At 44.6% G+C, this 22,912-nt stretch overlaps 1 protein-coding gene across 1 annotated transcript; it reads left to right on the plus strand.

The window, feature by feature from the left end:
* The first annotated feature begins 829 nt into the window (after positions 1 to 829).
* LOC146203217 (mpv17-like protein 2) lies at positions 830 to 12,046 on the plus strand. Its single transcript, XM_084588568.1, has 3 exons — positions 830 to 959; positions 8,954 to 9,216; positions 10,891 to 12,046. The coding sequence occupies exons 2-3, from the start codon at positions 8,993 to 8,995 to the stop codon at positions 11,237 to 11,239; spliced, it is 573 nt and encodes a 190-aa protein (XP_084444694.1). The 5' UTR covers positions 830 to 959; positions 8,954 to 8,992; the 3' UTR covers positions 11,240 to 12,046.
* The last annotated feature ends 10,866 nt before the right edge of the window (positions 12,047 to 22,912 follow it).

Here is a 22,912-nt window from a genome sequence, read left to right on the forward strand (position 1 = left end):
GATCTTTCTTCCTGCCTTCGTGGAACTTAGTCTCCAGAGTTGCGCCTCTCATCGCCGCTGTAGCGATTTCACGCTACATATTATGTACCCCCGTTTTCAACAGCTCTCCGTGCTCTTTTATATGCCCTCCTAACCAGAATATCTAGTTTTTGTTCCTTGCTCTGGCTTAGATTCAGGAACGGGGTTGCATACGCGATCCTGCTGATAATAAATGCGTGTGTTAGGCGCAAGAGGCAGTGCTCCCGCAAACCCTAATCTTTGAGAGAGATTCTATGGAAGACTCCAGTTACCTGACACACATAATGCGTGAGTTGAAGCAATGACTTGCCATGAAAGTGAATTAAGTGATCTTCTCCTAAGACAAATAGAGGGGATCACTTAATTCACTTTCATGGCAAGTTAATGCTTCAACTCGCGCGCCCAAACCCAAGTTACAGTGCTCTAGTACCCAAGTGCTCAAGCCTAGTTCGACTGCAGTGCCACTCGCTGCGCAAGAGAGCGTGATGCCACGCCGTTGTTTAAAGCTTGGTGAGCTGAGTGTTAAGTAATGTTGACTCAACGCCACCGCTACGCTATGATCAGTAACCAGAACCTAGAAATTAGCCGAACTCCACTTTAAATCAATATACTGAAAACGTGAGACGTTTAAACATACTTGAGAACTTACAGATTGTTGCGTCACCTATTGTTTTAAGGCAAGTTATTAACTATTGCAGTTGACTAATGTTTGCTAACTATAGTTTTTTTTTTTATTCCTTGTAAGTAGCGCGATAATCAGTAAATATTAGATTTAATGAATCAAGTTCTGAAAAATGTTCAAGGAAGTCGAAAGGAGCTTTCGCAGCTGTCTTGTGCTGCCGCTCTATATGCCGCTCTTTTCCAGCATGCATGCCATTTTTTGTTGCTGTTGTTCCCATTGAAAACGAGGGGCCTCTTCAACCGCATGTGCTTCACAGACGGTAACTATACGCTATAGTTTCAGCACACCTCAGAATTTTGTCGTTTTGTCTTCCTTTTTTTTTTTTGTGCCTTAAAATCCACCTTTGATCACTCGTGGTTGTTGAAGTTACACTTCATAGTTTTGAATGCTGGCACGACCTTGTGGCAGGATCTTTTAGTGAACGTACCACCGGCAGCCGGCAGATTCCTAAGCGAAATTTTCCCGACAGGCAGATTAAATTGGCTACAGAAGGCAGCGTGACATTTTGGCCACGAAAACTGCAGTGATGACTGGTTTTTCTTACTTTCAGGTCATGTCGGCCGTCTTGTGGCAAATAAGCGGTTCTGCGGCGTGCACCTCAGTATGTTAGCAGAAAAACTAGAACGTTGTTTGTACAGCAAGTGACAGCAACCCAGGGGCGTACAGTCTTTGTCAAAAGCTATAAAGCCGGGATATCTGCTTTTGAGTGCACTGTAGTATTCACCGAGATCGTTCCCGCTGTGGAGGGTATAAGACAAAAATGATGCTCAATGCACTACGGATATAGTGCCTAGAATATATTGGCTAGTGTGCCGACCGAGGCCTCCCGGGTGGCACCATGAGCGATGAATGCCGGCGGCTGCCGCCAGGAGCGCTGCAAACTGGGTGGGTACCAGCCGCGCTGTTTGCCGCCTACCGCGCTCTCACATCTTCGGCAAGAGGGCTGCTTGCACTGCATTTCAGCTCTAATTAAGTCGCAACAGACCTCAGTTATAACTGAAGCCGCTGACTACAAGTTTCAGGCTGCGTGTTTTGTCTTAGACTGGAAGCGGCGAACGTATTTAACGCTTCTTGCTTGCGAAGGCTTCTGCGAAGTTTGAGCATCTTAGTCCCGGACATCCCGTGCTCACAAACGGAAACCCAGAATTTCTATTCTAACAACAATTAAAGCAATTGACAAGCAAAGCAACAATTGATATAAAATATATTTGTAATCTCTGGAACAAAGTGAAATGCTTCATTTTTATTGATATATGGTTCTTTCTGCGCACTGTACACTTGCTGACAAGTAAACACGTACGCGCAGTTTCATTTATATATTGTATATGCGAACAACACAGGAAACAAAGTCACGCAAGACTCCTCTTATGTATATGTAATAACAAACACAGGCACATGCGGCAGAATTGGAACAGCAGAGCACAAACGAGGAACCTTTACTTACCGCCGGCTAAGGTACATCGCGGCTTGTGATTGCACACAAGGTTTTGCCGAAGTCACCGTCTTTTGAATGAAGAAGCTGACCAAGGTTTTTTTTTTTTTTTTTTTCCTCTCTCTCTCTCTCAGGCACACAACATGCACGAGACGCGGCCGGTTCATCGCGAGGAAGCTCGTTGGTAATGCCGCGCTTACGGTGAAACATGCGCCTAATATATAACTGCATCCATATGACATATGCGTAGCGCAAAAGGACAATCGAGGGACACAGAAAAGGTACACAACACAGGTGCTGTCTGTAGCGCCTGATTGTGTACACTCTGTGCCGCACACTGTCATGGAGCACCGTTACCGACTCGCCCAAGTTTCCATCCTTGTGAATATAACTGCATGCTCTAAAAATGGTTTTCGCCAACAAAAGCAGTTGCCGTTTACCTTCCGTCATTTCTTGCTTCGTTCCCATTGTACAGAATGCGTACTTACGTAGCATCAGATAGCGCAGTAATACGTACGCTCCTTGTTCTAGCGGTAGCCCCGTTTGCCAAAAAAGCAAGTCTTCTCTGTGCACCACCGCTTTCTCTTTGGCATTTTTCTCTGCACTTTCGTGAGAGGCACTGGGGAAACAACAATCGGGAACCGCGCTTCACCACTGGCGACACAGTAAAAAAAGAAGGGATACAGGCGAGCACTGAACGCGCGCACAAAACGCGAAAAAAAAAACAACGATGCAATCGTCGCCGAGCAGGTAGAAGTGCGGAACGACTCGCATGAGCAAACACCTACACCGTAAATAAACTGCTGCACCTTCGTGAAAGCAAAAGACGCGCAGAAGAAGGTTTAACACGCACGCACAACACCAACAGATTGCCGTATTCTGAAGCGAGAAAAACTGCGTCGTCTGCTCAGGTGGTACCCTCCCGACAAGCAGCGCCCTCTGCCGCTAACAATTGGCTTTCATTGCAAATAGCGACACCCTCGCCCATAGGGAAGCGTGGGCGCTCGGCACACTAGCCAGTATATTCTAGGCACTGTACTACGGAGTGCACTCCTACGGGAAGTTGCCCTATGCTGGATGGATGGATGGATGGATGGAATATAGGAGCGTCCCCTTTGAAACGGGGTGGTAGCAGTAGCTGTCATGCTCATTTTTCTCCCTATATCTTAATTATTGCTTTAGATTGGTTGACTATACCATCATTCTATTTATTAAATTTTTGTATCTACATTACTAACATTATGTCGCTTCTCTGCTTTTAAGCCACCAATCTTCCAGTCGATTTTTGATAGCTTCCACCGCAGGTTTATTCATCCGGCCACTGGTATCTCTAAACCCCAGAGCTTCAGGAACAGTGACTGCACCTGCATCGACTTCCGGATGGATACCATTCCATTTGAGTATAATATGGTCAATTGTTTCACTGGAGTTACCACATACAGCACATGCGTCATCTTCATTGTTAAATTTCTTTTTGTAGCTGCGTGTTCTAAGGCACCCTGATCTAGCTTCAAAAAGTAGGGCACTGCCTTTTGAGTTATCAAAGAAAGCTTCCTTCCTGATCTGCCTTTTCCACTTTTGGTATAATTCCATACTCTGTTTCTTTTCCATCAAATAAATCCAATTTTTACCTTCTGTGTTTTTCACCTGTTGCTTAACGCTCTTTATTTCTCCGTCCTTGTGACTAGCATACTTACTGGTTAGTTTCCTAGTTCTTTTCCTCCATTGTGAGTCAACGCTATTTAGGTATAGGTATTTAAATACTTTAGCTGCCCATCTGTTACTGTCCAATTTCCTCAGGTGTTCCTCATATAATATTTTACTCCGAGCTTCCCGTACTTCGAAAGATGCCCAGACCATATCTCCCTGTACCGCCTCATTTGTGGTTTTGCTGTGGGCACCTAGTGCTAATCGTCCGACGGCCCTGTGATTTATTTCTAATGTCGACTGTACCTCTGATTTCAGGCACAAAACCGCATTTCCGAAAGTAAGTCCAGGCACCATAATTCCTTTCCAAGTACCCCTCAAAACCTCATACCTGTTGCATCCCCACAATGCCCTATGCTTCATTATCCCGGCATTTCTTCGCCCTTTGGCCATAAGTGGTTGCTCATGCTTTCCAATGTATGCCAATCCTTCGTTTACCCATACCCCGAGATATTTATATTCTGCTACTCTGGGTATTTCATGGCCTTGTATTTAAGACCCTGATCAGTTGTGCCGTTGAAAATCATCAGACCCGACTTAACTGCGCTAAAACTGAAGCCTAGAGTGTCCCCTTCGTCTCCGCAATACTTTACTAGAGTTTGCAATTCTTCCAGACTCTCAGCTAGCAGCACATTATCGTCTGCATACATCAAACTGGGGAGGCGCTGCTCTACCACCTTTCCACCTAATCTATATGACAGGTTAAAACCTAGGTTACTTTCTTGTATCCTCCGTTCCAGATTTATCATATAAAGCATGAACAGCAGCGGTGATAGAAGACAGCCTTGTCATAATCCTTTGCATACTTTGACATCTTCCATACTTCTTATCCCTTCCCATGTAATTTCTACTTTGTTATCCTGGTATATTTCCTGTAAGAACTCTGTTAACTCATAACCGATACCTTCTTCTTTTAATATGTTCCACAGGAGTTCCCTGTTTATGTTGTCGTACGCCCCGTTTATGTCCAGGAAGGCCAAATACAAAGGTCGATTTTCCACTCTAGATATTTCGATGCATTGGGTAAGCACCAACAGGCTATCATCTAAGCGCCTACCATTTCTAAAGCCGTTCTGAAGTTCTCTGAGTATCTTGTTACTTTCTACCCATGCTTGCACCTTTAATTTCATCGCCTGCATGGCTAACCTGTACATAACAGATGTTATGGTAATCGGCCTGTAGGATTTTATGTGCATCCTTTCTCCTTTCCCTTTATAAATCAAATTAATTTTACTGTGCCGCCAGCTGTCTGGAATTTGCTTATACGTTGTGACTGTTTCCAAAGCTTTTAACAATGTTTCCGCACTTCTTAGACCAAGTTCATTAATCGCTTGATCGGAATTCCATCTATTCCTGTAGATGTGTTTTTAGGAATATCTTTTTCTGCCTTTTTACAGTTTAGATTGGCCAGTTCTAAGCTGCTTTGTATTCTGCTATCTTGTGTTGCTTCCTGATTTGCGGAAATTACCCTATCGTCGTTCTTAGATGACTCGGCTATAACTGATGTAATGTAGTTCACTGCGTTGTTTCCCTTTAAACAATTTCCTTCGTTATCTTAAGTCTGGTCCTGCTTTCTTTGATTCTTTTTACCCAGCCAGCTTACATGGTTCCAGAATTTTCTTGCTCCGCCTCTAGAAGCATTGTGTATGTCAACCATCCAGTGATCGGTGGACTGTTTTATTTTACCTTGGACGAGGGCCTGTACATCAAGTTTCTTTTGTCAATATGATTCCCATTTTTGGTCGATTTCTTCCTGAGATACCTGTGCTTTCTTTGCCTCTCGATGTTCCCTTGAAGCAGCCCGTCGTTGTTCACTACGATGATGTAGCGCCATCTAGTGTGGCTCTAGTGAGCAGACTTTAGTCACATACGTTTTGGAATGTCGCAGTTACGTCATAGATAGAGGGACTGGTGATGCCAACTTTTTCGTGCGAGCGCGACAGTCGTGGTATGGTCCATAGCATGAGTTAATAGTTAATACACAATCTCCTTGGTCGTGGATCGAAGCTGTCAGAGTTCGACTTTCCGCCGCCCGCAGAATATTTTTGCAGACGGTGCCCAATCACGTCACGCATCTTATAGTTTTTTTTTTTTTCCCTTGAGAGAGGCGCACTGTTCAGTCAAAAGGCGCGATGCGGGGGAATGTAGAGTGAGTGCCGGTTCTGTGCATTCGCAATCTTTTTGCTTTCGTTCTTTTTCTTCAGGTGGTTTAATGTGGTGGCTGGTATTCGAGGCGACACTCCTCATTGTAATGAAAACTTGGAGTACTGACTGTATGCGGGGCCGCACATATAACGCGCGCTCACATGCATGCAGTATTGCAGTGGCGGAAAAGAACTGTCAAGACTGATGACATCTTCCAAGGGCGCGTAAATGTTGACAGTTGTAATCAAGCTGTGAAGTTATAGAAGATGTTGCTTAGCTTATGGACAGACAATTTTTTGTCGCTATAGTTTCACATAAGAGGCATAATCTAAGATTCAAAAGCGGCCCATTGAGCCAAGTACGCGCGCATAGAAGCAGGCAATTAGCGCCACCTAAGCTGCCGCTCAGGCCAAAGCAGCCCATACCTGCCTGCTAGGGAAAAAATAAACGAAAGGAAGCAAGTGTACATGCCCTGTGTTTTGCCGAGGGCAGCTCAAAGCCGTCACTGTTTTGTAATCGCGCCGTCTACGTTGGTTAGCCTGCCTGCTTCTCCTTTCATCCTTTCCGCACAAAAAATGAAAGCGTGCGTACTGAGTGCTTTGCTCGCAAGACGTATATGGCTAGACACACATCCTGCTCCAGCTGCCACGGTAATATTCATGACTGCACGGGCGAACACACGTTGCGCACGTGCTAAAAGCGTGGTCGATGTTTCTCACCGTCACTGGCCAGCTCCTCCTTGTGCAGAGGGTCACGAGGTGCGGCCACAGGATGCATAGTTTGAATAAAAACACCTAGATGGCGCCCCAAACTGCGCAGTGCACATAGCCAAATCCGCTGTTGGTGCATTCCGTAGTGCATGGAGCATTACTCATAAGGCAAAAGATCTTGACTCGGGAAATTTGGAAACTGGGAATGAACTGCAAGCCATACGGCAATACAGTGTGCCTTAAAGCAAACCCCATAGGCTCTAAACTTTTGTCAGAGATTGTGCCTGGATATTTTTGCGGTAGTCTTCATGACGAGAGCCATTAAATATCATCTAGCTTGTGACGGAACTGCAGTGTCGGATTTCAACCTATTGAACATGAACTAAGCGCAGCGTTTCTTGCATGCTGTGCCGAGCCGTGCGGATGGAGATATTTTACTTTAGACTTCATGGTTTTCGCTGATTGAAAGGGACTACAAAAGGAACTGCCCTAAAGCTCGCAATGCTCAATTAAGTGTATTGTTGGCAATTACTTGGCACGATTCTTTTAAAACACACTGCAACAAGCAAAGGACAAGCGAGTAGACGGGAACAGCGCTGTCATTTTTTAAGTCCTGCGACCATGCCATCATGAATAGCTTCAAAGATCAGATAGATTGAGGTCAGGAGGCCTCCCCGATGGCGTAATCTTGCTTGTGTGCAACAAGGTCCTGAAAAAAGTAAAGGCCTCTAGAATATGACAGGATCCTGAGACACCCCGTAAAAAGAAAAATATTGCCGTTATAATGCATGTTCATGGATCTTCGCACCGCCTACAGCAAGTTGGACATAGGTATGGAGTACAGGTCCTGTTTTTTGTGCTCATAAAACTTGGCAGCATTTGTGCTAAGGTAGACCTAAAAATAAATGACAAAAAATGATGTGCAGGCCATAGGGGATGCCAGGTAAAACATAATGTAGCTTTTCTTCTGAGCAAAGAAGGAGTGGTGTACAGAGTATACCTTTTACATGCGGCAAAGATTGCATTGGCCAATCAGGAAGGTGTCTCAACATAAGGCTATGAGAACATGAAAACTCCCTATACAAAGCCTCGTCATTGAACCTGGCACTACACCACAAGGAGTGTAGCCAAAAGCCCCCTTTGCACCCTCCTTGCACTCCCCTGTTCAAAGAAACTACAGTGTTGTACAAACACAGAGAAAAATTAACAGAATTAAAAGATGCCTATCTCATTCACAAGAATTCTGACGTGTACGTAAACACTCTATCTGCTATCATTCATCCCCGCGAAATCTCATATCTTGACGAAACTGGTTGAAGTGAATTGTTTTTATTTGTTAACATGGGGGGCGCTCTTGGTTGTCTGAGCATTTTTGTACATATACGTTGTTCTTCAATAAATCATGCAGTTTATAGTCAGCGCTGTTTCTGTCTACTCGCTTGTCTTTCGTTTGTTGCACTGTGCTTAAAAAAATGATGCACCAACTAGCTCAACTCTCAGTTTTATTGTACTTCGCACAAATGAGGGCAAAATGAACAGTGCCGCGAGAATCTGGGCCAAGAAAACGCAAATAATTGATCTCCGTGACCTCCGTCTCCCCTAAGCAACCAAACAAACGAATACCAGGGGGAATTTTGCTCAGAAAATCTTGCTGGTAGAATAGGCACACAAGTATTTTCCAAGTAAAGTTTGGTAGAATATTTTTTTGCTGTGCACTCTGTGCTTCATTCATTTTCCACCTATTTAAGAAACAAACTGATAATTAGTTCTATGACTTTAACTCATATGCTCCTAGATGTAATTTCACCCATATTTAGCCTCATGTAGTTGCAGACAACTTTTGAAGTACTGCAGCTTATGAGCGCGAGCTGCCGTCAACTTCCAAGCCCATGTTGTTGCTTTGCAAGCATGATTTAAAACAGTACCCGTGTGGAACCAATCACCTTGCACTCAAGGCTTGTGCAGCGTCACAGGATAAGGATAAACTATATTGAAAGAAACTGTTTAGTTTCTTAGAACAGGCTGGGAGGTGTCCTCAGTCTAGGGACAAGAGGCTCCAAAATGCCGATTTCCGTGGGTCAACCTCCCAAATTGCAGATAAATGTTTTCTATAGTGGCAGCCTATTAGCATGCTTCCTCTGCTGAGATTTTACTTGATGTGCATAGATCAGTATTTTAACCTTGGGAAACTCTTGGATACTTGTTGATGGAAAGTGCTGATAGAAACAGTCATTAATTAAATTATTTCTCTTTCTTCAGTGCCGAACAAACTACCTCAAACCTGGAAAACTGCATCCGATGGAACATGGAGCCTTACAGTTTTTCAGGAGATTCGGTCGAGCACTCTTTGGTCGCCACTTGGTGGCAACCAATGCCACAATATCGACAGTTATGGGGATTTCCGGCGACCTTGTTCAGCAGCACTATGAAATATTGTGTGGCCACCAGGATAGCATCAACACAGTAAGGACATCACACATGGCAGCAGCTGGCCTTACTACTGGCGTGGTCTGTCATTATTGGTGTGTACTTGTTTTGTTTGTCTTAGTAGTTTCACGTCCTTTACATCTCACTTCATTTTTAATAAGGTAGCTATTACTCATTAGCATTTGCTTAGGCACAGCAATATGGCTACAAAGAAAAGCTCTACAAGAAATATATTCATCCTGTTCCAGGAATTCAACCTGACTGGGACTTGCGCCTGTTCAGGACAGTTCTCCTAAACAATGAATTGACTCTCCTCTTTCCTTTCTTTTTTTCAATATGTGAAATAAATTCTAGGAACAATTTTGTGGGTAGAATTACCGCACGGTGAAACTTTACAACATAACCTTTTTTGTTCTGTCAGCTTTGCGGCATTGCACATGTGCCAGTGTCATGAATTTTCAAATTTGGCAACACTCATTTGACTTTCATGTTACCCATATCTGCACAGCAAGACATGGAGTGCACCATATTGGCTACATCTGCTAAATTTTTGCTTGGCAACATTGTCACTAGAATAAAAAACCAACGTTACCTATTTTGCCCAAATTAAGCAGGAATTTTATGTGAAAACTTAATCACTCTGTCACTGTTGGCAGTGTGCAGTTTTTTATTCCAAAAATTCTTGGCAGAGTATATGCTTTTTCGCAATTAAGGCATGAAGCAGCGTTTTTCGAGTAGGTCGTATCTTATGGAAATGACTGTGGTAGCAAATCAACTCGTAATCACTAGACCCTTTTCAGTACCACTTTGCATGCAAAAGTACTCACATCCAAGATGCCTTGTGGTGTTGAAATGGTGCTTCCTGAATTCGCCGTGTACAAACTGAACCAAAATTACATAGAACCACTGCTGTTATTTTATGGCATATATGTCTGTTAGGTGGAATTAAGCATTTCACTCTGCTTAATTGCAAATACAGCACTGAGCACACCGTGCATGAGGTTGTACATAGTTGCAGTTAGACCATCAGCAGTGATCTATTCATTTTAATGCTACAGTGCCAGAGGCTTCAGTGCTGTGAAAATGGGGTGTCGGCATTGGCGTTGTGGGTGAAACATCTTGGGTATGCCTCTGCTCTGGCAGATGATAGTGGGCTGGTAAAATGGCTTGACTGGTTGTCGGGGTCTGTGATATCATGAGACTGCATGACATGCCCGATTTGGCAGTTGCTGCCAACTTAGACTTCGCCTTTGAGATGGGAGGGTGAGATTGGAATTCAGCCTTCCAGGGCTCTTGGATCCCGTTATAGACACTCTTCCCCTAGGCCATGTAAGCACATCCATACGGCTGCCTTGAAGCGGGGCTTTGTATACTTGTCCGGTTTTCTTCCATATTATCTGGTAGCCTATGGCTCTACACTAATTAGTATGTGTGGAATGAAGGGGCACAAATTAAAAGATTAGTGATATACGTGTAGCAAAGTATGTGTATGTGAACGTGGATCTGCAAGAGGGACCGGCAAATGAGAGCCATTCGCGCTGTCTCATCATACCCTTAAAGGCAGAGATTAAGTGTCCCCTCAATTTTTAATTTCACTCATATATTTGGACATGTTCACTGGAGAGCTTCAAATGATGGAAAAGATGGTTCATAGACTTTTATAAGTCTCAGCTGCTTGTTTAATGTGTTACTCGGTGAGAGAAGCATGTATTCATGTACTTCAATTTCTGGGTTGCAATTGAAGCATTTCCTCACATCATTGCCTACAGGTATGTTCTACTGGACCGATGGATGCTGGGTCGATCACTGCGCACTGTTTTTCTGAAGGTATTATATGACCAGGTCGTGTTTTCCCCCATCTGCCTAGTTGTCTACTTTGGCACAATCAGCCTCCTAGAGCGTTCCACTTGGGCTGAGCTGTGTCGGGAGCTGTGGTTCAAAGGTGGCACCATATATCAGGTGGAATGGGTAGTTTGGCCGCCTGCACAGTTTCTCAACTTTTACGTGCTTCCTCTAAGGTATCGCGTATTCTTCGACAACCTCATTTCCTTCGGTTTTGATGTATACTCGCCATACATCAAGTACAAGGACCAAAGGACTTGCATTAATCATAGCTGATTGCTTTTGTCTGTTGAACTGTTGTCATTGTTTATAAAGGCTGTTTATTGAAAAGGCTAGGAAACAAGAATGCTGCTTGTATTATAAAATGCTGTTGTAGATTGAGTGTGTTATTTTTGGAGGCCCTGTAACAAGCAAACCAGATTGAGGAGCGGAATTCAACCTCATACCTGTTCTGGAAGTCTTTATGTGTTTGCTGTTCCTGTGTGGCAAGATTTTATTTCTCATGGTCACATTGTTATGAAAAAATATTCAACAAAAAGCCAAAGGCATTCCTAATGCTGAGTCATGTTGTTGTGGGCATTAATTGTACATGAATAATTAGGAGATTGTCTTTTGAATAATGCAAGTATTCTGAATGCAAACATGTTTTTGTCTTCTTGTAGAGTCTTTTATGGTGCTTGGGACCTCAAATGCAATAAGCTTTAGGCTTGAGGCTAGGGAGTTGATGATGCTTTGTCATTATGTTTGAAGTTTCCAAAAGCTATAAGCCCTACCTTATAGCAGCAATAAAGCTTATTCAAATGGAATAGAGGCTAAACTTAATCTGAAACTCTTAGTCTAACACTGTGTCATGCAGTTGATTGTGAATTCAGGGTGGAATTCACATTGGCAGCCATAAGGGTTCAAGAAGTTTTCGTCTTATGTCCTTTCCGAAAGAGCGGCTCTTTTTCCTTCTAACATGTTGGACCAACTGGCCGAAAACTTCCCCTGTTTGAAGTTTCCGAACTTTGTGTAAGCAAATGGAGCAGTGCATCAACTCTTCAAGAGTTTGGTTGGACAGAGGAAAGCTATGAAGCAGGTGGGGGGGGGGGGGGGGGGGGGGCGGCTATAATAATAGTGCAGTATGAGAAGACATGACAGTAATGCATTACAGTTGCATAAAGTGGTGCATATAGTGGGATTTTAAAATATTGGGATGTACACATGAGCTCCACCTTTAAGGGTATGACGGGACAGCATTCATGATTCCCGTTTGGTGGCTCCTCTTGCAAGTCTTCTTTCATGCCCATTGCCTTTGCTATTTGCATCTCTTATTTGTGCCTCAATTATCCCTCTCATTTTCATTAGCATACACTCATAAAGTATCCTATCATGTGAAAGACAACCTGAAGTAGATATAAATCCCTGCTTTAATCAACCTGTACGAACGTGTCTGCATGGCCTTGGGGCAGAGTATCTATGACTCGGGATTGAAGCTTCCTGGAAGACTGGATTTCGATTTCACCCTCCCATCTAAGTGGCAAAGCTTGACTGTGCAGTGCCTTCCAACTTGGCCATGCCATCTGATCTCGTGACGGCTTGCAAAGCGATAACCAATGAGTGCACGATCATGTCACCTACTTATTAGTTAGTCTCTTGTCAGAGCCATGTCAGTGATTTTTCGCTCACAACGTTGATGCCAGTGCCAGATTTTTTAAAGAACAGAGTTTCAATGCTATTCCATTAAAAATGGATTGTTGCCTGACGCTGTATTGTAAATTCTGCCTGGAAAATGTGCAAGTGTGGTCTGAATGTGATAGAATTTAAAAACCATGAAGACCTATCAGCCTAATGGCTAACGGTATGTATTATAGTACCCATGTTAGCACTGATGCAGTGATATAAGTAAAATACAGTGTTAACAATAGTGAAATAATGGTCTCAAGAAAGCTCATGTTTATCTTCCAGGCTGAAATTCAGCTGGTTGTTATAGTGTTTCTCATGAATCGTGAGTAATGCTGCAACTCTTTTGTGTTGTACATAAACATGTTACTTTGCAAGGTCTTCTCTTATGTAAATATTTGTTACTGTTCTACTTATTTTAAGTTTATTTTGTTATTTTTTACCTTTTGATCAGTAATCAGATATTTTATGCCAAAAGTGTCCATGTTTTTATTTGTTGCATATTATATGATTGGTATAGCAAAGTAGCAGTTATATGACGGTTATGGCATGCTTAGCATAGATGCTTTATGCTAGCGTTTACGTGCATAATGCCTGTTTTAAAATTAGTGCTTCATTTTGCTTATGGAGTTGCTTAATGTACAGATGTTGGAATTATTTGTCTTGTCATGTTAATGTTAGCAGTCATACTGGGGAACAGCGCAACAAAGGTGGGACAAGGATGAAACAAGCACGCTGTTGCGCTCTACCCCAGTATGAATGCATACCAACTCGCCCAGATTTCAGCTTTACTAAAGGTAGCAGATTTTTAGTTAGCTGCTCTTATGGATATTTATTATGCAGTGTGGCACCCATTAAAAGCTTTGACTGCATCACGCTGAATCTTAAGCATTTAATTGGGTATGTGCATGAACCTGTCTGTTTCCATCTGGTATCTGTTAATATTTGTGGGTATATGGTACACACCAAAGCCTGCACTGCATCTGACTTTTGTTAGTAGCAACAAAAGAAGTGTTCAGTCACAGAAAATTGAATTTCCTTTACTTATATTTTATGTTTAATGTGCTGGATGTGAAAAGCCTCGGATTCTAGGAATCGCTTCATTACAATTAGGATCTTGGTCTGGGCTAGTTGATTCATAACTTAAAAAAATATACACAGCTCGAAGAAACAGGACACAGGAAGAAGGCACATACAACACGGGACTGGCTTCATATGTTAGAAGAAATGTTATCGCATTCTGGCATAGCACTGATATTCTAGATAGAAGCAGTGTAGAAGGCTAACAATCTAAGACTGTGTTTAATATATTAAATCAGCATGTTAATGATGCCAGATGTGCCTTATTTTTTGCGAAAACTCTGGAAAAACACAAAATGGGGAGAAAGTTTTGGACAGCGCTCATATATATTAGCTCTTCACCTGTTTACTAGTGTGTGGAATGTAATGTGAAGGAATCTGAAATGTTCTTTTTTTTTTTTTTTTTTTTTTTTTACAATAACTGTTTGTACAATCTCTTACATTAAACATTTGTAAAATCATGATTGCTGTCACTGCTGCCCAAGACCCTGTATTTTAGGCAGCATAACTGGTATTCCCAAAACATGGAGAGTCTTGTTGCACACACGTACGCTAGATGCAACTATCAAGGAGAAATTGGAGGAACAAAGGCCACCTTCCTAGCTTCCACCAAAAAACCTACATCCATATTCATCCATCAAGGCAGTAAATCTCATCCCCACAGCTGTCAGCACAAGAAGTGACATTGACAAGGTTCTGTTTTCCTAATTTTGCACCTTTTCTTGTATACTGGGGAAAAGGTACAGCTGGAAATAAGTCATCCTGTTTGTCGGAAATCTATTAGTAATTTAGAGTGTTGTGATCAGTGAATCACTGATCACAACACTCTAAATGAAAGCAGCCCATTGCCGAAGGTACGACTGCTACAAAGCAGCGAGTTTAGCTGCGGATAGACTACGAAACATGGCATACATTGATAATTCACTCGGAATTCTACAACAACCTCCGATATCACGTACCCTGACTTGACAAAGCATTAAATTTGTGAAATCCTGCGCTATAGCGGTAGCTTTCTATTCGTAGCAGCCAGCTGCCGCATTGCGCTCAATGCCGCTGAACGAGAGAGACAACATGACATCAGAGAGAGCAGTATCTCCACCCTGAAAGCGGCGCTTGCCATAGAAACACCCGCGCTCCACAAATTTCTGTGAGTGTACAGCAGAGGCTGATTCTCGTTAGACGAGAGAGAGAGAAAATTCTTTTATTGCCAAAAGAGTAATCATAAAGGCATGTCGGCCTGGCGTGGCCCCCAGGTGGGGGCGACGCTCTGGGCCCACGAGACGCGCCAGCTGCGTCTTCTTGTCTGAGCACGTAAGTTGGTCCCAGCTCTCCTCGGAGGGAGCTGGCAGTAAAATACGAGGGGGTGGTCTTCCCCTACATCCCCAAAGGGTGTGTGCCAATGTGACCGTTACTGCATAGTTGCAATTGAAGCAAATAGGGTCTTAGGCCCGAATTCTAAAACGCTCCTAACCTTACTGAGGGTGCCTTGCGCGCCATAAGGCGACCCCCGGCCGTAATCAGTGCCAATTTCGAATAGCTGAGAATAGAATTTGAAGTTTACGGAGCACGGTGGCCTGCGCTCTGTAAAGGTCAGGATGGGGAGGCGGGAAGCGTCGTCTCGTCTCTCTGTGTAGGTTAGTGATTTCGGGAAAAGTCAAGGGGGCCTCGGCGAAGGCCTCCGGATCGCCTCGGCGAAGGCCCACTATACTTGCGCGCTTGCGTACACGGGATCTCGCTGCGCTGCCATAACCGACGGTTTTCTAGTGTTCCTACTGCGCTTCTGCCCGACATTTCCCGCTCACCTGCCTTCCCGTTGCACTACGATGCTTCCCGCGTTCCAGACTCAAGCCTTCGGCCTCTCACGCGCTTTAAGCCTGGCGCGCGAGCGCGGCACACTCCAGGACCACGTGAGGCTCCCGGCTTCCCGCAGCCCTGATATGCGCTCCCTTGTGCACAGGCTTGTACGCGCCGCAGGAAACCGCGGTGTTCAGCATACTTCGCAGCAGCTTCCTCTAAATTTCCTCCAGCTGCCGTGCGACATGCTAGCCGCCGCGGCGGTTTGCTGCACCCTCCTGCTGCCGCAATGAGCTCGCTGCGCTCCTACCCTACTTCCCCGCTGGCCTCTAGCCAACATGCTTGCCTGCCGCATGTGCTTCGCCGTTCGCGTGAACTTCAAGCGCGGCGTCTCTTCTGCGTGCTTTCATGGATCGTTGCAGTCCCCATATCAGACTCCCGACGGCTTTACTGCACGTCCCGGCGTTTCCTTATCGGAGCATCTGCGACGATGCATCTTTTTCCAGGCCCCTGTCCAGCCTGGCGTGTTGGTTGTGTTGGTATGGAGGCGCCACTGCTCCTGAACAAGTGGCGCCGCCTGCCGCGCGGTGTGCTCGTAACGGGTATGTTTTGTCGTCAGAGAGGCTGCGGAGTGAACGTCGTCTACGCATGTCGGCAGCAAACGAGTTAGAACGAAACCTTTTTTCGGTCATTTCCTGGCTCGTGCTACACGCGAACATAAGAGACACATGTACCATGTGTGTGTGTGTGGCAAAATAAACTAAAAACAAAGTGGAGAAAGCCGCTAACCGTTCATGCCGTCTGGTAGAAGGCCGCCGGTGCTTTGGGCACAGTGCATCGTCTACGCGCGAGCGCTTCTGCTGGCGGCTCTTCGTTTTTTAGCGCGCAGCTCTGGCGCCCGTTCCTGCGTTTCGCGTCGCCGTCGGCGTAGCCATTGTTCCTCGTAACCAGCTCCGTAGCCGGGGCTGCGGAGCTCCTGCTCCTGCCCCCACCGTTCGCAATGCAGAGGGACCCTGGGGTATCTTCGGAAAATGTGCTGCTCAAATGAAAAGCGCCTATTTGACAGTTTGGATCTGAGTTTTATTCCTTTTCGGCGTCTCTTCACCACATAGGTATGTAAATCGGTTTTGTTGCCTGTATCACGGATGCAATATCACGGATGCCAGTTGCACCTGCAAGGCCAGGTGTCACTTTTAACGATGAGTCACGTCGCTGAGCCCTGAAAGATGAACTGCCGGATTCTTTTTTTTTTTTTTTTCACGAAACAGTGTGAAAATATTGTTTCTACGTCTAGCGATAAAAATTGTCAGCGACACGTACCTTTTGTATCTCTTCAGTTTTTTGTCATACGAAACTCCATCATCTGGCCAATAACATACATGCTCGTTTCCGAGGAAATTAGTGCTACATATGCGTGTGTAACGTGCAGGCTGCTAGAGGCTCCCGTCCATACTGAAAGATAGCACGAGATATGAAAGCGAAGTTAAACAGATGCTCCAGAAAGCGAAGTACGAAAAACGAGTCTCCTTACCTTCACTGCTTGGGTACAGCACTCCCTCGTGCGAGTTGTAAAGAAGCCGATAAAACGTATTTTTGTTTGCTTCCCGGCAGTATTCTTATAACAATTATGGCACCTATAAATACAGCAGCAAACCGAGTTGTTAGTTTTAAGGTGCGTTTTCTCTTACTCTTTGCGGGAAGCCAAGCCTGAAAGCGTGCACTACTGCAATGTGCTTCGCTCTCGATGTTGTGCGTCCACGGCAGACTAGGTTTTCTAAAAACGAGCGCTGAGAACAGCTGGAAACTATCATTATGGAGTCTTAAAAAAAAAAAAAAAAAAAAAAAAAAAAAAAAAAAAAAAAACACTTCCGCTGGGCAGGAAGGCGCCGCCCATGCAGGTGCCGACGCTTCACTTCAGGATCTCTGACGCTGTGGGAATGCTTAAGGCGTCTTGGACTAAGCTAACTGCGGAGAACATCGCGAATGCTTCCGTAAGGCGAGGTTTATGTGCCCAGGATTGACGGAGGAGGTTGTCGAACAGCCTTGCGATCTGCACACAAATGAATGTGTGGCAGCGCGTCAACTGGCCTTATCTGATTTTACAGCTGTTAGAGCCCCAACTGGAATCAGAAGCAAAAATAAAAAAAAATAAAGAGAAACCACGTTTTTTTTTTTTTTTTTTTTTTCGCGTTCCGCATGCTTTATACAAACAAGCGATCGGTCGTGCTAATTGACAGAGACCTAGCGTGCAATCCTGGAAGAAAAACGCTGGAAATGCGCAGCCAGAACGACAAGGTTCAATATTGGGTTGGAAATGATCATAAAGACAAAAGTAAGCAGAGGCTGTTATTTCGGTCGGCGTTTATTTTTTCTTACGGGGAACCAGGAAGGAACCGGAGCACAGCGTCAGCGGTACCCACGGCGGTGGCTCCAAACAGCTGCCTTTTTCGGCGGTGCCTCCCAGATGGCGCCACATGAACGGCCGAAGCTGCAGCGCACCAGAAGCTGGTTTGTGATGATATCCTGGCCTCCTCTGAGTTAATTACCCTCGAAAGCTTGGATATAGTACTATATCCATGCTCTTGAGCGTCTTCGTGTCATCACCCTACCGGACCTATGGCGCGCTTGGTGCCAGCTTTGGCTTTATCTCAACCGTGCAGCTTTTCGCCCCCAGACCTCCTCCAATGGCTCCAAGCAATCATACCGAAGGATGGAGACAGCTAACGAGCCATTTATCGCCACGAAATTACAATCGATCTGATACAACTAAAAAAACATTCTAGAGGGCACTTTGGATCACTAAAGTGCGATGAGGCGAAAGCCATTATAGCGCGGTGGATCGTAGCCCTCCACTACGGCACCTCTATCTCCCTCTCTTCTTTCACTCCCACCTTCCACCCTTCCTTTATGCCGTGGTACACGTGTCCGCGGAGAATTGCGACAGCCTACTGCGCCTTTTCTATCCTGTAAATGAATTTGAAATGCCGCTGATGCCTGCTGTACTAACGCCTCCTATACATGAGGGTCTGCTTCTGTTTGCCGTGTGGTGCGGCGTTCAAGGAAGCGGCAAATGAAAGGCGCCGCACGGATGCCTGCATCGGACGCCCGGCAGGGTCAGTTTCGTATGTGCATGAATCGCCTTGTGACGACATGACATGACGTGACGGTACATCGCGCGCCCCTTGTCGAACACAACCAGCATTTCACTGAAGGCATGGAAGTTCACTGGTGTTCTATAATTCGTTTACAGGAAAGGAAAGGTTCAGTATCTGTCACCCGCGGAATCCCGCTATAATCCTCTCCGTAGAAAAGGGGAATCATGAATAATAATTATAATTGGTTCACAGGAAGGGAAAGGCGCAGTATCTGTCACACTTGTTTCTGTGGACACCGCAACCGCGCCGTAAGGGAAGGAAGGAAGATGGGAGTGAAAGTGGAAAGAGAGAAAGAGGAGCAGCAGTGGAGGGCTACGGAGTAATTTTGACCACCTGGGGATCTTTAACGTGCGCTGACATCGCACAGCACACGGACGCCTCTTCGTTTCGCCTCCATCGAAACGCAGCAGCCGCGGTCGGGATCGAACCTAGCCGCGGCGGCTGCGTTTCGATGGAGGCGAATCTGAGACGTCCGTGTGCTGTGCGATCGTTTCACGATGGCGTTGCGCACTAGGCTGGCGATCCAAGGGATGGATGTTCGATCTGACAAGGTTTATTAATTCTTTTTTTTTTAACTTTCGCTCTCGAAAGCGTGACACCTCTGCTGACAACCATCTGTCAACAACGGCGAGGCATTAAAGGCTTTCGCCTTAAAAGACGTCATTTGCCCCTTAACGGTCCCCTGCAGCCAATCAGCGTCGACTGATTCTCATGATGTGATTAATCCCCTCGAACCTGCTGTAATCTGACAACGCACAGTGTGCCAGATGAATTAATCAGAGCAACCGCGCTGTCTTGAAAATCGGTCGACGGCTTTGGCTTAAAGGTCTCCTTTGAGGGGTATCTGGCGGTTTTTTTTTTTATGCATGATTTCAGTTTCGATGCCTGGGCGCCGCCATCAGCCCAAGTAGCAACTAAATGTGCTTATTAACGTGCAACCCAAGCAGCACCCGAAAAATTATTTATTTGTTTGAATCAAACGTTAATACAATGTTCTTAATTTCATTTTCTTCTAACGTTGCTGAAACGTTTCGCGCAACACGTAACTATAATTTTATTAGCGTTTATATGACAATTTAATCACTTAAAAAATTGGTAAAACAACAGCATTGCGGGACCGAACTCCGCACCGTTTTTTCCATTTCTCAATAAAAGATAAAAACGCCTCTAAATGCAGCTGTTTACACAATTGCTTTGCTTTTAATTTGGATTTTGCGAGGCAGGCACTTCTGCATTCTTTGAATAGTGAGCGGACCACATCACCTGCTTTTTGCTGGAAGCTATCCTTTTTATTTTTTAGTTATTTACGCGCAAGCACGCTAGCAACTAAGCACGAAGAATACTACAAGAGCGACAATAGCGCAGTGCAACATATATGCCCACAACCATATATAAAGCATGTCACACTGAAACACTCACCTGATATGCTGTTATCCAGGCTGATCCTTGTATATGCTATCCATGAGCATAATGTTACCCTCAAATGTGTTAATAGTGAATTGTAAAAAAGTGCAGCTTTTAAGCTATTCTTAAAGCATAATATCCTGTGGCTGGCACGGTGTCAAGAGGTTTCATTGCAAAGTTCTGTACTGCTAAAAAATCCGAGAAAAAGCTCTGAAACAGTGGTAAATTAGGTATGTACTTGAAAGGATCATCTTGGTCTTGAATGTATTTGTAACGCTGCAAAACGTTTTCATAACGTTTAAGCTAGTGCTTCATAAACATTACTCAAACATAAAATGTTAATGAAGAGATTTGACCTGACTTCCATTATAGCATGGTAACTGTTTTGACATTGTACATGAATTTTTGTAGCGCTCGACTACTGTTCCCAAGGATGCGGGATCGAATCCCGGCCTCGGCGGCAGCTGTTCGGTGGAGGCGAAAAGCAAGGCGCCCGTGTGCTGTGCGATGTCAGTGCACGTTAAAGAACCCCAGGTGGTCGGAATTTCCGGGGTCCTCTACTACGGCGTCTCTCATAGCCTGAGTTGCTTTGGGACGTTAAACCCCACAAAACAACAAACAAATACATGAATTTTTGTATTCATACATGCTTCATGCTCATTATTTCCATATGTTACAGCTGTACTTGTTTTTAGGGCTAATTTTCTGTTTTACATGAGGCATTAAAAAAATGTTTGGAACATAAATACATTATTTGCTAAGTTTAAATATGTCATATATGTTTTATTGCTAATATCTTTAACGTTGTGCGAACGATTGAAAGAACAAATAACGTTACGGTAGATACACATTATTACAAAACAAATAATATTATTTCAGCATACATAATAAATAAATAATGTTATCATAGCTTTTTGTGCTACCTGGGAAATTATTCTTGATGGCGCCCTTATGAGCTAAACCAGAAAGTCCGCACCAGCACTTCTCGACGCCACCTGTTACATTCGCCCTTAATTGTTAAGCAGACAGCGTTAACCACGGTTGTGTAAATGCCGGCGTCTGTGGAAGGTGCGCACCGGTTCCCGCATGCGAAAAGCGCGCGAGCTGGTCCGCTTTAACAGCACCTGTATTTTCACGCCTCAAAAGCAACACATAAAAATTGGCAATGGTCAAACGCGGTTAATTAACCAAGTTTGACGAGCGACTGCTCTGTTATATGCTTGCAATGGTTTTGCTAACGCTTCGTGTTCAGCCAACGTCATCGCGAGCCTCTCATGCGGTATCTTACGTTATTACGTTAAGGTCAAATGTCAGTCATGGTCAAGGGGTGCAGTCATGTGGTCATACACCTGCAGCTTACCATAGTATAACACACAGACCGAGACGTCGCTAGACAGACCAAGTTCCAGTTTGACCTTGGCTCAACTACAAGGACACCACGGCGGAACCGAGAAGTCCCCTGGTTTGTACTTGAAGGTAGAGTGTCTGGAGGGCCATCCGACAGCGCTTTTATGCAGCCTTCGAGTACGTCCCACTGCGCAGCAACAGCGTACTGCAGTCTGCAGCCCCGTCCCGTCTTTTCAGTAATGTTTAATAGGCGAGTTGTTGAGCGGAACGTCGAAAGAGGTCCGACCTCAGTTACGGCATGAAAGTAGACACATTTGCAATAATTACAGCAGCGGATATGCCGCGAGCTTCCCGCACCAATGCCACCCACATGACGAGTGCAGAGGACGATGCCGCGCTCTGGTCGTGCGCTACTCCCTGTAGGCACATCGGACGGCGCTTCCAATTTCTCAACGCTATAGTTAATGGTCTACACATAGAACTGCATCGAATCCCATTGTCTCACAAAAAAAAAAGGAATAAAGAAAAATGAGGAGAACGCTTACGCTTCGCCTTAAGAGTAGACACAACCTCCTCATTCCGGGAATTAAAGAAAAAAAAAATGCCGCGTCTAAATTATCTGAAGCTTTGAAATTAATATGACTAACCACCTCCGGGATGAGATCCCGTATCCCTATAGGCTCAATAGTTGAGTGCCTTCTCCACTGAACCACCCCTTCCCTACTCTCGGAGATGGGGCTCTGGACTGCAGTCCCCATTCTGCAATTAAGTTCTGCGTTGCTGTCTGGGCTCGTAGGGCTGAAAGTAACAGCAAAAAAAAAAAAAAAAAAAAAAAAAAAAAAAAAAAAAAAAAAAAACTGCGATCGACGCGATTATTTCAATGATGTCGTAAGCTTATTCAATAGTTTGGGGCAGGTTGGCCGCAGCCGACAGCATTAACACGTAAAGCACTAGCATCGAAACAGTGTGAAACTATGCAAGCTGAGACACAAGGTGCATGTTCACATGCTATGATATACTGCTCTCCCCACAGAGGGAGTGTTCAAAGCAGATGCTGATCTCATCACGAGGAAACGTGGGAAAATGAGTGGCAACTTCAAAATACAACTGCTACTGAAAATTGACAGCGTGCAACAAGACATCAGGTTCACTGCATATCGCACTAGTTGATCGCAATCCGAGTAACTTGTATCTGCTATGAAAAAAAACTGCTTGAAAATAACGCAGCAGTAATTTTTAATTGTCCACTGCAGTCAATTGCATTTCAGATTCAGAAATTATAATTGTAATCGGTTGCTTACTTTTTGTGACGTGTACGAAATTGCTGTAAAGTGCAGCTCATAACTGTTGCCGAGCCGTTGTAGACTAATTTCTTTGTAACGATGTCCAAATGCAGCTACGCGACTCTTTTCCGCCCCTGATGTTAGCCTTCAGCAGCATCTCTAAAAAATACCCCCCCCCCTCCCTCCCCCATTTCTTGCCAACTTATTCTGTGCAGGCTAGGCGA

The sequence above is a fragment of the Amblyomma maculatum genome, chromosome 1 (assembly GCF_055883805.1).
Source record: "Amblyomma maculatum isolate TAMU_Amacu chromosome 1, ASM5588380v1, whole genome shotgun sequence".
Taxonomy (NCBI): domain Eukaryota; kingdom Metazoa; phylum Arthropoda; class Arachnida; order Ixodida; family Ixodidae; genus Amblyomma; species Amblyomma maculatum.